Source organism: Kogia breviceps, chromosome 13 (assembly GCF_026419965.1).
Source record: "Kogia breviceps isolate mKogBre1 chromosome 13, mKogBre1 haplotype 1, whole genome shotgun sequence".
In the NCBI taxonomy this organism is placed as follows: Eukaryota; Metazoa; Chordata; class Mammalia; order Artiodactyla; family Physeteridae; genus Kogia; species Kogia breviceps.
The window spans coordinates 64,207,891-64,224,823 of NC_081322.1; the positions used below are offsets into that span (position 1 = coordinate 64,207,891).

General features: G+C 36.8%; 1 protein-coding gene across 22 annotated transcripts in view; it reads right to left on the reverse strand.

Moving 5' to 3' along the window:
• Positions 1 to 16,933, reverse strand: part of AHI1 (Abelson helper integration site 1) — a 320,407-nt gene that overhangs the window by 235,304 nt on the left and 68,170 nt on the right. For 21 of the 22 annotated variants that reach the window (XR_010836054.1, XR_010836052.1, XR_010836050.1 and 18 more), the window contains 2 exons: positions 13,305 to 13,501; positions 9,363 to 9,389 (listed from right to left, as the gene is read on the reverse strand). Coding sequence is in view for 11 of the 22 variants with exons in the window: in XM_067010849.1 (XP_066866950.1) it covers positions 9,363 to 9,389; positions 13,305 to 13,501 (224 nt within the window). In the remaining 11 variants the exon portion in view is untranslated. Of the gene's footprint in view, positions 1 to 1,991; positions 2,181 to 9,362; positions 9,390 to 13,304; positions 13,502 to 16,933 lie in introns of those variants that run through there. The other variant, XM_067010857.1, reaches the window with a different exon arrangement.

The window sequence follows — 16,933 nt, forward strand, 5'->3', positions numbered from 1 at the left end:
TCTTCTTCTATACTGCTACCAGGATGATTTTTCTAAAATGCTAATTTTACTGGGCAACCATCATCAACTGTTCCACTGGATAAAATCCATACTTTTTAGTATGGCATACAAAGCTTTGTATATTATAACAACTACCTAGCTTTCCCACCTTATTGCTCCATCTCCTGTGTTCCAGGTACAACAAATTGTATACAGCTCCCCAGACATGCCAGGTTGTTGCATGCCTCTGTGACTTAGTTCACGCTGTTCCTGTTTCCTGGAATGGGCTTCCTTCCTGGCTCCACCTTCCTTGTGGATACCAACTCCTTCTCCAAGCTTTTGCTCAAGTATTATATCATGTACGAAAAGCCTTTCAGACTGTCCCAACAGAACTTACCTCCCCCTCCTTTGTCTCTCCACTATCCCCACATCTTCTAGTACTACGGCACTGGTAACACTTTAGTATGATTACTTATATTGTTAGTTATTATCCATCAGACTGTAATCTTCTTGAGGGTAAGGAACAGGTTTTGTCTACCTTTCTTTAGTAAGCGGCTAGTATAGCACTAATAAGAACTACACAGAAGTCAAATGCATTAATACATATGAAAACAGTGCATGTTTTAAAACCTTACCCAAATTTAAGGTGGTATTTGTATTCAAGACTTCTCAAATGTAAGTAACTTTTTGATGATAAGAATAATGGGCTTACAAGTAAGAAACTCATTAATTTACATGGTTTAATATTCCTATTTAAATCTAGAAACAGGAGTGTGAAATAATAGAAATGAATATATACATATAGGTCTCTGGCCCCAGTTCCTGGCACAGAGCTCCTGAAACCCTTGTAATTTCCTAAGTGATAAGAACACTAGGAGCATCTTTTGTTCTCATATTTTATCTTTGACTCTGGTTCCTGCAGCTGAGCTCCAAAATCTCTTGGAATTTCCTAGGTGATAGGAATGTCTTTTGTTCTAGGGCAGTGACTCTTGGTGGGCTTCTAGATGGGACTGATCACCAGAAAGACCAAGAAATGATTAGAAGCTTAGAATTTTCAGGCCCATTCTCCATTTTCCAGGGAGGAGAGAGGGGCTGGAAATGGAGTTAATAACTGACCATGCCTACCTGAAGTCACCATAAAAATCCCGACAACATGCGGTTCGAAGAGCTTCCAGGATGGTGGGGCACAGGGAGGTGCCGGGAGAATGTCACACTCAGAGAGGGGGTGAGGAAGGTCCACGCCATTCCCACATGCCTTGCTCTGTGCACTTCTTCCACCTGGATGTTCATCCTTTATCATATCATTTTATAATAGCCTGATAGATAGCAAGTAAACTGTTTTCTTGAGTCCTGTGAGCTGCTTCAGCAAATCAATCAAACCCAAGGAGGGGGTGGGTGGAATCTCAATTTATAGCTGATTGGTCAGAAGCACAAGTAACCTGGACTCGGAACTGGTGCCAGAAGGGGGGTGAGGGAGGCAGGCTTGTGCGACTGAGCCTTTAATTTGTAGGATTTGATGCTATCTTCAGGTAGACAGTGTCAGAATTAAGTTGCAATTTACGCAGCTGGTGTCTCAGAACTGCTTGATGAGGGAAACCCTGCCACCTCTGGTGTCAGAAATGTCCGAGTGTGGTAGGTGGGAGTGTGAGAGTGAGGGAGACGGGAGGAAAACTGATTTTTCCTAAAACAAGGGTTCTTCCTGTTTTCTAAGATATCCAGTAACAAAAGTCCATAATGTCTTTTCATGGCCTACTGTAGCTTGTACTACTCCTATAGCCAAGTCAGTCTTCCAAATACTGTCAAAATACTTTTTTTTTAAGGAGTTTTAAAAACTTATTTTCACTGGAGTCTCTTTTTAAACCTTTTTATTTTTCAGTGAATAATATGTTCCAAGACAGTTTAAACTATAATACAGATCATTACTTCACCTTTACAGCATTCTTCAATAAACTTTGGCTTGGTTACATTTATATTCATTTAGGGTAGATGATATCAATAACTGAAAAAAAAAAAGATAGTCTCCTGGCTTCCAGAAGCTTACAGAGGCGTGTGGAAATTCAGACGTGTAAAGATTAGAGGTGGAAGCAATACCATGTAAAATTTAAAAAGCAGGAAAGATGGAAGGGAGAGAGGGGAGGAACGGGAGGGAGAGGGAAGAAAGAAAAGCGTTGTTCCTCCTTGAGGGAATTCATAATTTAATTCTGGAAAAGACAGGCAAAATTAATTATAATTTAAGGCAGAATAAGCCCAATTATATAACATGCCAGGTATGAATAAATATGTCTGAGAACATGAGAAAAACAGACTAATTCCATTTGTGAGGAATCATACAAAGCTTAATGGAAATAGACTCATACCATTTCTGGTATGCTTCAGTACACTCCTAAACAAAGGAAAGTGCAAGGAAATTTGTAAATTATAAATTTATGTGTAAGATGTCCAGGGCTACTGCAATCCAGAGCAATGTAACAGACTTCTAATACCAATTACTATCTCAGAAGTAAACAGATGAAAACTCTTTTATCTTCCCATCATCAAATCTGTATCTGAGCACCTACCCATACTTTCTACCTATTTGCCTATCAGAAAGGATGAAAATGCCCTTCTCTTAAGGCTAGTTTCTCCATTGGTATTCAGGATTACATCCCCTTTCACATTTTATAGGACTTGAGTCCAGCAATTACCACCTCCATGGGACATTATCAACTTCTCCATCACCACTGAATTATTCCCATCAGTAAATAAATATGCATTAATATTGTCCATCTAATGTTCCCCTCCAGTTGCTGCTTCTCTGCTCCCCAGTTAAAATGTCTTAAAAGAATGGCCTACACAGTCTCTGCTTTATATTCTCCCATTGTCTTTTTTAAAAAAATATCTTTATTAGAGTATAATTGCTTTACAATGGTGTGTTAGTTTCTGCTTTACAACAAAGTGAGTCAGTTATACATATACATGTTCCCATATCTCTTCCCTCTTGCGTCTCCCTCCCTCCCAGCCTCCCTATCCCACCCCTCTAGGTAGTCACAAAGCATCGAGCTGATCTCCCTGTGCTGTGTGGCTGCTTCCCACTAGCTATCCACCCTACGTTTGGTAGTTTATATATGTCCATGCCACTCTCTCACTTCGTCACAGCTTACCCTTCCCCCTCCCCATATCCTCAAGTCCATGCTCTAGTAGGTCTGTGTTTTATTCCCGTCCTACCCCTAGTCTCTTCATGACATTTTGTTTTTTCTTAGATTCCATATATATGTGTTAGCATACGGTATTTGCAGCTCTATTTACAATAGCCAGGACATGGAAGCAACATTAAGTGTCCATCAACAGATGAATGGATAAAGAAGCTGTGGCACATATATACAATGGAATATTACTCAGCCATAAAAAGAAATGAAACTGAGTTATTTGTAGTGAGGTAGATGGACCTGGAGTCTGTCATACAGAGTGAAGTAAGTCAGACAGAGGAAAACAAATACCGTGTGCTCCCATTCTGTCTTCAACTCACTTCAACTGTGCTTTTGTCTCAGCCACTTACTGAAACAGCACTCACCTAGGTAACCAAAGGACACCACCATGCCAATTTTCTGTCCTCATTTTACTCTTTCTCTCAGTAGCATGTGACTGTTTATCACTGCTCTTTCTTAAAATACTTCCTCTGGGATTTTCTGACATATCCTCTCCTGGACCAGGGCCTCAGGTATTTAGCTATAATCTCTCCCCAGGTGATCTTACAAAATCTGACAGTTTAGAACAAAAAGGACTTTAGCCCTGACTTCTCCCCTGAGCTTAAGACTCATATATCCAATTACCTACTTCTCAGCTATAGTTGTATTGAAAACTCCACTCCAGTATTCCTCACCTCATTAAAAAGCACTGCTACCATCTACACAGCCGCTGAAAGCAGCAACATAGAAGTTATTTCTAATTTCTTTCTCTTACACCACATCTAATCCATCACCAAGTTTTGGTGAATCTACTACCAAAATATATCCCAAATCTGTCCACTGCTTGCATTTCCATTATTACCATTGTTAAGCTAATTAATCAGGGGACCATTAGACTGAGGTGGCACTGATGCCAGGGTAGCCTATGACCACAAAATCTAAGCCTGTAAATACTTCAAGGCTGCAAAATTGAAACCTAAGGACAACTAATCACAACAGCCAACTAGGCTTTAAACTATAGCCTATCAATAATTTCCTTGTTTTGCTTCTGCCTTTTCTCTATAGAAGTCTTTCCCCAGCTCCTGTTGGTGAAATGCTTCTAATGATTTCTGGCTTGGCCCTGCCCAATTTGAATCATTTTATGCTCCAAAAAAACCCTCTTAATATGTTTAATATACCTCAGTTTATCTTTTAATACCATCCTAGTCCAGGCCACAATGTCCTCTTTCTTGAACTGAGACCTTTACTCTTCTTGTAAAATCTATTCTCACATTCTCTCTAGCTTAACATCTTAATCACTTGTTTCTCTAATTAAATCAACATCCTAAACTCCTTACAGAAGGACAGCAGAATATGCCACCCCAAAATATGTCTCTTTGGCATAAGGATTACTTTGAGAAACTTCAGACACAGGAGTTCTGAAAACAGAGTGGAAGTTACCATTTTGTAAGGGAAATATATTGGGTTGGCCAAAAAGTTCGTTCGGGGGACTTCCCTGGTAGTGCAGTGGTTAAGAATCTGCCTGCCAATGCAGGGGACATGGGTTCCAGCCCTGGTCTGGGAAGATTCCCACATGCCACAGAGCAACTAAGCCCGTGTGCCACAACTACTGACGCTGTGCTCTAGAGCCCGCAAGCCACAACTACTGAGCCCAAATGCCACAACTACTGAAACCTGCACACCTAGAGCCCATGCTCCACAGCAAGAGAAGCCACTGCAACATCAAGTCCGTGTACCGCAACGAAGAGTAGCCCCCGCTCGACGCAACTAGAGGAAGCCTGTGCACAGCAACAAAGACCCAACGCAGCCAAAGATAAATAAATAAATGTTTAAAAGTTAGTTGTGTTAAAAAAAATAAAAAGGTTCACTGGCCTTTCTCAAAAACAGAAAAGTTTGTTCAGGTTTTTCCTAAGATGTTATGGAAAAATCCAAACGAACTTTTTGACCAACCCAATACATTAGAAAGGGGATCTACTATACCAGGAAAAGAGCTATCATCAGGGTCAACTTTTTCACCTGAGAGACTTATCTGCATGGCAGGGTAACCTTGTCTACTAACCAGTTCCTCCTCTCACCTTCCCTTGAATTGCATTCTGCCTCTGAAGCCCCAGATCTCTCCATCCCTTTTCTAGGCTCAGGATGGTATATAAGCCTCAGTTACCTGGCAGCCTTTGGAATATCATAACTTTGTGGAGCTCATGTATGTATGTAATTAAAATTGTATTTTTTCTCCTGTTAATCTGTCTATGCCAATTTAATCCTTAGACCAGCCGCAGAAACTAGAAGGGTAGAACGTAAAGTTTTTCCTCCCCTACGTTACCATGCTTACAAGGCCCTTTAAAAGGCACGCCTGATCTCCTGATTTTCTCTCCGACTTGTCAGGAAACACTGCTCCTCCTTGCTTGCTCACTATCCTACTTAAGCTTAGTGGTGTTCTTTCTGCTCCTCCAGCATGCCAGTTTAATTCCTAGATGAGGACTTTTGCAGGACAGGACTAGCTCCTTGTCAAGTATTTCTCTCAGAGAGGCCTTCCATGATCATCCTTTAGAGTATAACTTCCCCCTGTCATTCTTTGTCCCATGGGCCTATTTTACTTTCTTCACATCACTTCTTGCTGAAATCATCTTATTTCCTTTTTTGTTATTTGTCTCCTTACAATAGAATGTTCTTATTCACTTGAATTGTTGTATTGTTGTATTCTCCATGTGCGCACATGGTCTCTCTCTCTCACACACACTCACATACACACATACGCACACACACTTGGTATGCATTCAATAAATATTTGTTTAAAGACTGTTAATGGAAAAAAAAGGAATAAATCTTCAACAGTATAAAAATCTAGATGGGATTTAGGGAAGAAAAAACTTAGGTACCTGGTAAAAATTTATTATCCTGGATGTAACAGATGAGAAATGACATAAATATATTCTGCTTTTAAGAGTAAATGCTTTTGACAACAGTGTAGAGACCATTCAATAGGAAAAGAATACTCTTTTCAATAAATGGTGCTGGGACAACTAGACAGCCATATGCAAATGGAATAAAATTAGACCTCTACATCACATCATATTAAAAAAAATTAACTCAAAATAATCACAGACCTAAATATGAGTTAAAAATATAAAGAAAACAGAAAACAGAGAAGATAACAGAGAAGTAAATCTCTGGAACATTGGGTTAGGCAATGGTTTCTTATATATGACATCAAAAGCACAACTGACAAAAGAAAAAAATAGATTACCTTAATTTCATAAAAATTAAAGCCTTTTTGTTTTAAAGAATACCGTCAAGAAATTAAAAGGACAACCCACAAAATGGGATAAAACATTTGCAGATCATCTGACAGGAGACTTGTATCCAGAATATATAAAGAACTCTTAAAGTGAACAATAAAAAGAAATAATTCTTTTTTTAAAGAACAGGTAAAGGAGTTGAATAGACACTTCTCCAAGGAAGATATAAAAATGGCGCAACAAAAATACTCAACACCTTTAGTCATTAAGAAAATGCAAGTCAAAATCACAATGAGATGCCACTTCCCACCCACTAGGATGGCTATTAAAAAAAGACAGAAAATAGCAAGTGTTGACAAGGATGAGGAGGAACCAGAACCATTGCTAGTGGGATTCTAAAATGGTGCAGCCACTTTGGAAAATAGTTTGGTAGTTTCCCAAAATGTTAAACATAGAGTTACCATATGACCCAATAATTCCACTCTTAGATATATACCCCAGAGAAATAAAAACATATGCTCACACAAAAACTTGTACACACATGTTCATAGTAGCATTCTTCTTAATTGCTAAAAAGTATAAACAACACAAAGGTCCGTAAACTGATGAATGGATAAACAAAATGCAATATATTTATACAATGGAATCTTATTTGACAATAAAAAGTAGTACTCATACATGCTACAAATGGAGGACCCATGAAAACATTACTCTAATCTACAGAAGCCAGTAACAAATGATCACATATTCTATGATTCCATTTATATAAAATGTCTAGAATAGGCAAATCTATAGAGACAGAGAATATATTAGTGGTTAGCAGGAGTTTGAGTGGTGTGTGTGTGTTTGTGTGTGTGTGTGTGTGTGTGTGTGTGTGTGTGTGCATGTCCCTACCCAGAAATGGAGAATGACTGCTAAGAGACACGGGGTTTCTTTTTGGAGGGAATGAAAGAACTCCAGATAGTAGTGATGGTTGCACAACTCTGTGTATATAATAAAAACCAATAAACTGTACACTTTAAAAGGGTGAATATTATGGTATGTGTATTATATCTCAATAAAACTGTCATAAAAAAAATAACTAAAGACACTAGTAGGTTAATCTTTCTAGACCTTGATTAATTTCCAAAAATGTCATATTTTCAATGACTATTCTACTTTTGTTAAGTACTAGGAATACAAAGATGAATGAAATGAACCTCCACCCTCAGGAAGTTTCCAGAATAGCAGAGGACGTTCTCTATAAAGCCTTTTGCCAAATAGTGCAGAACACTTTACCCTTTGGACATTCAGACAGCATTACAAAAGAGGGGTACATAATACATGTGTTAAAATAAAGAGAAATAGCTCTGAACTGCTAATCAAGAGGATAAACTACTTTTTTGACTCCAGTTTTATATTCTATACATACTTAAGAAGATTTAGTAATCTTAGAGCTACAATCATTACACCAATCATTGCTATCAGGAACAAGTTTCCTGAACATCTGCAGCCTAAGTCAGAATATAGCTTGTTCTCCTTTTTCCCCATGTTCCTTCCCCTTGTCTATATTCTATTTCCTGTTGACTTGTGATAATTAGGTAAAAAAGTGATGGGTCCTGACTGATACTGGACAGCTCAGTGATGGGATAAGCCCAGTGTTTTCTGACACATTTCCTCCATAAGATGCCCCATGTGGAACGAGACAATAGCCTACTTACTTCTGTATTCCAAGCACCTGCCACATGGTAGGAGGTGTCTACTAAGTAAAAACAGTATTTCCACTGCACTGACATTATATAAAGCAGTCTTCGAATATACTAATACCACTTTAATTCTTTCCTTTCTGGAAGTCTCACCTTTCACTTTGTGACATATATAATCATATTTGATAAATAAACGGATGTCTAATTAGTCAACTGAATTTCAGGAACAGACAGAAGAAAATAAGAGGGAAGGATGAACATGTGGTGTTATTCCAATTCTTTTAAATAAAACTTATTTTCTTGACAACTGAGTTAAAGGTTGTACATAAAATAACCTTGCTTGTAGAGAAGAAAGCTGTTGTGTTGATAGCATCCCAGATACAATTTAGTTGAAATTGATTAATAATCAAAGGCCTTTCTGTATACCTCCATTTTCAGACCAACTTTGGGGTCCTGGGCAAATCACTTAACCTCTCTCAGCCTCAGTTTCCTCTCTTCTAAAATTGGAATAACAATAATATCTAATCTGTCTCTCAGGATTGTTATATAGTTAAATGCGAAAGGAAGTATGAAACACGGTATAAATGATCCAGAGTATTATCAGCACAATATATCACTGCCGTTTATGTGTGGCTTACATTTATTTTAAGGCTTATACACTTTACTCAGCATACACCCATTGGAACTGTATTGCTGTCTCTTACCTATAAAGTATAATATTTTTCTCAGAGAAGGAAATGATCTTGCTGGCCCTTTACTGAAAGTATATCCCAATCACTTAATATTTTTAAATCTTCAAAAGTATGAAGCTACTTGCTGAATTCTCAGGTGCCAGTATTATGATTCCTTGATAAATTCGAGCTCAGATGCAGAAGATATGTATCAGATGAACTTTGTAAAAGTTCTCTTACAACTATGAATGGTACATTTCAATTCTTTGGTGCATCACAATGGAAACTAAAGTTATCTTCCTGGTAATAAAAACAACTCACTCTAGAGACTGTCATACACAGTGAAGTAAGTCAGAAAGAGAAAAACAAATATCGTATATTAACGCACATATGTGGAACCTAGAAAAACGGTACAGATGAACAGGTTTGCAGGGCAGAAATAGAGACACAGATGTAGAGAACAAACGTATGGACACCAAGGGGGGAAAGTGGGGGAGAGGTGTGGGATGAATTGGGAGATTGGGATTGACATGTATACACTAATATGAATAAAATGGATAACTAATAAGAACTTGCTGTATAAAAAAATAAATAAAATAAAATTCAAAAACAACAAAAACCACTCACCTTTGCATCACAGGCTCGTATCACCTCCTAAAAGAAATAGGATAAAATAAGTAAAGAAATACTCATAATTTCATTTAATAAAATATCAACTCTTTTTAACACATTCAGATATTAATCTCTTAATAACCAAAATCAACATTTGGGAGAGTGTTTTTTAATCTATCACCTGCAGGTGTCACTCTGCACTGTTCCAATAAGCTGGAAAGAGAATAAATTTAAAAGACTCAATGACATGATTTTGGTTTGCCAAAGCAAAAGGCACTGACAAACAAGACTCTGGAGGGTCCACATGTAACTGCCTCAAGAAAAATTTGTCTCCTCAGTAAACTTAGCATAAACACTAAAATTCTGTACTGGGACACTAACATATCTAAAAGACACACTCTGAACTGCAGTATATAATTATCTCTATAAATAAGAATACCCATACATATATATTCTCAAATTAATAATTTACTTCAGAGGAAATCTAATCGTAAACACTTCTGAGGAGTAAAGGATATGACTGGAGGAGCTACAGAAGGGGACTGCCTACAACTCATGGCACAAGGCCAAGAAAAAGTCACTTTTGAAAAAGAAATTAGTCAAAGGCAACACAAAATACATGACTTGTAAATTTGCTGCTAGGGAGACACAAATAATATTGTAGTCCAATTAAGGTTAACCAGCATATATCACCAACCTAGTACAGCACTAGGAAAAAATGGTAACAATCAATGTGGAGTTTAGAAAAAAAGAACTGAAAGAGTGCCCTTTTTTTTTAATCCAGAAATTTCTAAGGGACATAGACTATGTCTAAAGGATATTAGTAATTTCAATCACTAAAAGGAGACAGTAAAACTGACTGTGGGCATAAGATTCTGATTGCCTGGACTGAATCTCAGCTCCAGTGTTTCCATCTGTGTGACCATGGCCATATTGCTTGATGTCTGTAAGCCTCAACATCATCTTCTGTAAAATGGGGATATACTAGGATCCACATTATAGGACGGTTTTGAGGATTAAATACAGTGAACACGTAAAACACTTAGCACAGTACCAGGAATTCATTATGTCAGTTTCTACTCATAATTAAACAGATGTTAATTATCACCAGTTATCATACGATGAAATCTCCTGTGGGGTAGAGAAAATTAATCTTTTTTTCAGAATTGGCATAAAACATTTAAAAACCCATTCAATCCCTATTCCTATGACTCTGCTTAACAATCAGCTCTGTGATCACCGACCCAGATATCAGGTTAATTTTTAAAAGGGCGAGTGGTCTTGAGTGCTCAAGCAGCTGGAGAGGTATACCTTCCATTATAAGATGTTTAAGTTTATAAATCAACTTTTTGTGGAACTGTTTACTATTACCAGGTACCCCAGATTCTGAGCAGCTCTGGATACACTAATAAGACCAAATTTCTGGGTTTGAAACCTTAGAAAGAGTTGTGTCACTGCTCTCAAGATACTGTCTACCCGTGAGGTCTTATCTGGATTGCAGATCCTTTTAGGTACTGCTGCAGCTGTAGCACAAAGTCGGCTCTGTTAAGTACGAAATAGTTAAATGAGTTTTATTATGAGTAAATGATAAAGCTACCAAGAACAGAAAATTATCTATTTTTGGCATCCTTTTCTCATACATGAGTAAACACCTATGAAATACCCGAGGAACTGAATCTATTATGCAATTCACACACACACAAATCACACCCTAAACTTGAACTGTATTTTATCAGAAAAACATTCCTTTTGTGGTTATAAAGAAAGAAGTATCTCCAGGGATACAGTCTTCTACAATATAGAAGTAATATAGTCTTCTCTATTAGATTTCTACATAGAAGACCAGTGACAGAGCCTTTTAGACTAAGTAACAAACCTAACAGGAAAAGGAATTTAGGGTCTACCAAAACACAGCTCAGGAAACAAGAGAAAAGGCATTGTGACAAAAGGTGAGAATCCAGTCAACCTAAATGCTTGCAAAACATAAAAAGAATGGAGCTTCCATGGGAACAAAGATGACAATTTTGTTTTGATTCCCAGATATACTACATACATTCTCAGAGAAAATACACTGCAGATAGCATTTGAAAAAAAAGTTCAGAGAATTCTCTTAACACAGGAAATATATGGTTTTTCAAAAACCACAGCAAATAGACAAAGCTTTCATTTCCAAAGGCAGCCTCAATCTACCTCAATCCCAAAGTGTAATTTTTAAAAGGAAAAGTTTAGTAAAAGCTAAATAAATCAATGTTTCTATGAGAAACAAGTTTTTCTCTTATAATAAATTATCAATTTACTTTCCCCTTGCCTTTGATTTCATATCTTAAAAAATATTTTTCTGATTTTATTTCTCTTTTATATCTACTTTCCTTTCATTTATCTGAGGATGACAGCTATAAAAGATGATGCAGGAGAAAAGCTACAAGCCCAAGGTGATTCCAGGATGTTAAGTTTTACAGCATAAAGATTGACAGATTGTAGGAAACTTGTTTTTATATATCTGTGAGTTGCTCTTAAGTCTGTAGATGAAATCATTTTGCCATGCAAGATTTTAGACAAGGACCATTTTTCTTTCCTAGTGAATAAATATTTTTCTCTAATTTTTAGAACTCCATTTATCTATTCATACTTCCTTTCAAAATCTGGAACACATTCATTATTCAATTATTTTAAAATGTTAAAATATAAAGTCTTACAACACTGAAATATTAATTTATAGTCATATTATTCTAAAATTTATACTGAGAAATATAAAAAAATTTCCCCCATATTCCAACTAAAGCTGAACCCATTGTCTGAGTGATCTGCACTCTGGTATACCCCACACTCTCTAACTTTCTAAAGAAAGGAAAGGAGAGAGGAAGAAAGTACAGTCAGAACTAAAAGATGTCTCAGTGTAGTTCCTCCTACGTTGGGTTTAAACTGGTCAATATCCCTATCGAAGGAGGAGGGGAAAGGATGATATTTATTAAGTGCCAGGCACTGTGCCACAAGGGGGAACAATTAGGGTCAAAGAGCCTAAGTATTTTTAAGGATGTTCAAGCTTCTCAACACCTTTTACCACTTATCTTTGAGAAACACTGTATAGTAATTTACCACCAACAGAATACCACACGACTTTTAACCAAGCATCCTCGTCCTGATTTTCATCATCTATTTTCCAGTTTTACAGGCAATATCTGGTTTCTGTGGCACTACTTTTCTCTGAAGTGAGACAGAACTTTAAAATATGCTTATGAGACATTTGTACCTACTCTTTTTGAAAGTACATGTTTCTTTCTTTTATCCATTTCTTTGTTGAAGTCTCACTATTTTCTTTATTATTTAATTCTTGCATATTAAGAAGGCTGTTCCATTTATATATTTTATGTAGACATTTTCCCAGGTTGGTATTTGCTGTGTGTGCATGTCTGCATGTTGTATATATGCGTATACACACATATATTTTAAAATAGAGAAACAAGTCCTGGGTTGATCTTTCTTTTTTTTTTTTTTTAATTGGTTTTTTTTGTGTGTGTGTGTGTGGTACGCGGGCCTCTCACCGTCGTGGCCTCTCCCGCTGCGGAGCACAGGCTCCGGACGCGCAGGCCCAGCGGCCACGGCCCACGGGCCCAGCCGCTCCGCGGCACACGGGATCCCCCCAGACCGGGGCACGAACCCGCGACCCCTGCATCGGCAGGCGGACTCCCAACCACTGCGCCACCAGGGAAGCCCCTGCATTGATCTTTATAGAGATATCAAGTCAGGAAAGCCTAACAGATTATCCTAAGTTCAGTTTGTTTACTGCAGTTAGTGATTTTAGAACAAGTACCAGAAAAGAACTATAAAAGTATAAGAAAGCCTAGTTTTAAGTAACTACTTCGTTCAGTTAATATTTATTGGCACGGCAATGTAAAACAGAATTGAAATGGTTTTAACATTTCCAACTTCTCAACTGCATAAAATAAGTAAACATACTGTGACAGAATCAATCCTCTGTTTCACTTGCTGCATCTTCATTGAAGAATTTTCAGTACGGACATAGTCATCAATCTGAAAAGAGCCCTGATGAGGCAGTCTAGGGCAGGTGCATAAAGCATCTTGACTTTGGTGTATTCCAGGTAATGGAAATGTTCCATTGTAGCGTTTGAACATTTCAGCCTCCTGCTGGGCAACTGGAAAAATTAGTCCATAATTAGTTCAAGCCATCACAGCAAAAGCATAATGAAATAATTAAGCCATGAAATTGTAGCATTAAAGGAATGATCAGAAAGTACATAATACATTTTAAATACTGGGTAATAATAATACAACATGATGAACAAAATGTGAAATTATTAAATACTGTAAACCATAAAGAAGGAAATATAATAATTTCATAGATAACTTCATGTCAGGCAGTATAATTGAGCCTTGAAGGCCATGCAGTATCTTGGTCTGGTAAACATAACAAATTGGAAGGGGACTCTAACTTTGAAGAGATGCATACAGAAAACACAATATAAAAAATCAAAGGCATAATATAATAGAATTAAAGAAAACATAAAAACAATAAAAATAATTATTCACAAACCCACTTCCTTAAAACAACTGTTTTCATATCTTCATACCTCTATCTTTATTCATATATACATTTTATGTAAGATATCATAGTGTAAACAATTGAACAGTTTTCCAATTTAAATGTAAGTTTTTGCATATTTCTTCAACTATGTAATTACCATTTATAAATGCTTTACAATGTCTCATCTAAGGAAGCGCCATAGTTTATTTATGTATTCTCCTATTGCTAAATAGTTACAATGTTTTCTGTTTTCCCTCATTATAGGCTATGCGTAAGTACTTTCATAATTTATTTTTTAAAAGAATCCTTTCTTTGGATTTAATACCCCAGAGTGGAATATAGATGGCTCAAAGGGTGAATGTTTTTTTTGTTTGTTTGTTTGTTTTTGCGGTACGCGGGCCTCTCACTGTTGTGGCCCCAGACGCTGGGATCTTCCTGGACCGGGGCACGAACCCATGTCCCCTGCATCGGCAGGCGAGCTCTCAACCACTGCGCCACCAGGGAAGCCCAGGGTGAATGCTTTTGATGATGATGATGACGACGATGACAAAGGTATTAGCACCTGTATTGTACTTTATGATTTTTAGGATGCTTTCACATACATTATCTCATTTGATCATTTAAATAAATGAATTTGAAAAATTTTAAATGCCTGTAAGTACAAAGGAGAAAAAAATTTAAAGTAATCATTTAAAATAGTATTTTCGGGCTTCCCTGGTGGCGCAGTGGTTGAGAGTCCGCCTGCCGATGCAGGGGATACGGGTTCGTGCCCCGGTCCGCGAAGATCCCACATGCCACGGAGCGGATAGGCCCGTGAGCCATGGCCGCTGAGCCTGTGCGTCCGGAGCCTGTGCTCCGCAACGGGAGAGGCCACAGCAGTGAGAGGCCCACATAACGCAAAAAAAAAATAAAATAAAATAAAATAAAATAGTATTTTCTTGATTATACAATTATATAATTTAAAAATCCATAAAAGAAAAAATTGACAATTTTGGACTTCATAAAAATTTCAAATGTCTGTTCTTTCAAACTCTTAAGACAATTAGAAGAAAAGCCAAAGGCTGGGAGAAATATTTGCAAATCATATATCTGATAGAGCATCACTTGTATATAAGAAACCTAACTCTCAAAATTCAATAATCAGAAAGCAAACAAGCCAGTTTTACAAATGGGCAAAAGATCTGAACAGATGATTCAGTGAAGAAGATACATGGATGGTAAATAAGCACATGAAAAGGTGCTTAACATCATTAGTCATAAAGGAGAAGCAAACTAAAACTACAATGAAATAGCACAGCATACCTATTACAAGGGCTAAAATTTAAAAGATTGGCCATTTCAAATTTAGCAAGGATACGGAGATACTGAAATACAGACTAGTGGTGGAAAGGTTAAGCAGCACAACCACTTTAGAGAACAGTCTGGCAGCTTCTTAAACATATGTCTGCGCTGGGATCCAGCTCTTCTATTTTTAGGTATTTATTCAAGAGAAATAAAAGCATATGGTTATACAAACACTTGTAAATGAATATTCACAGCATCTTTATTTGTAACAGCTAAAAACTGGATAAAACCCAAATGCCCATCAACAGGTGAATGGAAAAACAAACTGTGATATATCAATACAATAAAATAATACTCAGAAATAAAAAGGAACTATTGATAAACTCTAAAACACAGATTAACTTCAAAGTAATTATAAGTGAAAGAAGACAGATCAAAAAAAGTACGTGGTATATACTGTTGCACTCATATACAATTCTAGAAAATGTAAATTAATTCATAGTGTTTGTCTGGCAGGAGGGGGAGGTAGGGAGAGATGACCAAGGAGCACAAAGTAACTCTGAGGGATGGATGATGGATGTGTTCATTACCTTGATTGAGGTGATAGTCTCACAAGTATATAAATGTCTTGACTTATCAAGGTGTACATTTAAAATATATGCAGTTTATTATATGTCAATTATACCTCAATAAAACTGCTCACAAAAAAGTGACAGGAGTTAATATTCAAAGAGTCCCCATAAAATCAATTAAAAATGAATAATCCAACAGAAAAATGGGCAAATGACCATTATAGAAAATTCACAAAAAGGAGAACTATATATTCAACTTCACTACTAATTAAGGAAGAAATAAGAGGAAAAAGGCAAATTAGAAAGTGATATTTCTTTTATTGCTGGTTCAACTATCCCACTGTACCTCAAGATATTTGTTCCCACGGAACAAACTGAGTAAGGGTAGCCAGATGTGTACTGAAGTGTTCCTTAAAATACTGAAAAACATATAACAGTGGAATTATGCAACAATAGTTGTTTAAATAAATTATGGTGTATTCATTTAAAGAAAGGGAATTCAGCCACTAAAATTATGTACAGATGTATAATTATCATGATAGAAAATTGTTCATAATATATTAATTGGAAGAAAAACATTTATAATGCAATAAAATGAATATACAAAATGATGATCACTTTTTTTTTTTTTTTTTAGTTATCAACCTTGGTTTCACGAAGCATGAATTTGAAATAGCACCTACAAAAAAATTTAGGTCTCTGATCTTTATATTCAGGTACTACTTCATTCACATGTTCTAAGTGAAGAACAGCTCAATGATAACTGGGGCTCTCTCCCTGCAGACCTTGATGGTGGTAAGAACCAGGGGACGTAATTGAGGGAGAAGACCTGCTTACAACCCACCCTTGCAGTGATGCACGTTCGCCAGTACCAATTACTGTTTTCAGATGGAAGTGTAGCTGTGTGTACACTTAGATTTTTGTGGGTTTGACTACTATTTTTCAGTATATAGTTTGGTCTTCTTTTCATAGCACTCAGAACATTTATTTACTTCAAATAAAAGATTGTTTAAAGAAAAAAGAGAAACTTTGAAGCTGTAAAAAAAGAGTGCTCAATGGACTGGAGGTTTAACTTTAGTAGATGGGTCAGGGATGAATGAATCAACACGTAAAAATCACGTTCCATGATCTTAGCCTGATTTGCTTTTCAAAATTGTCCTCTTAACATTTCATTGGTTTTTGCTACT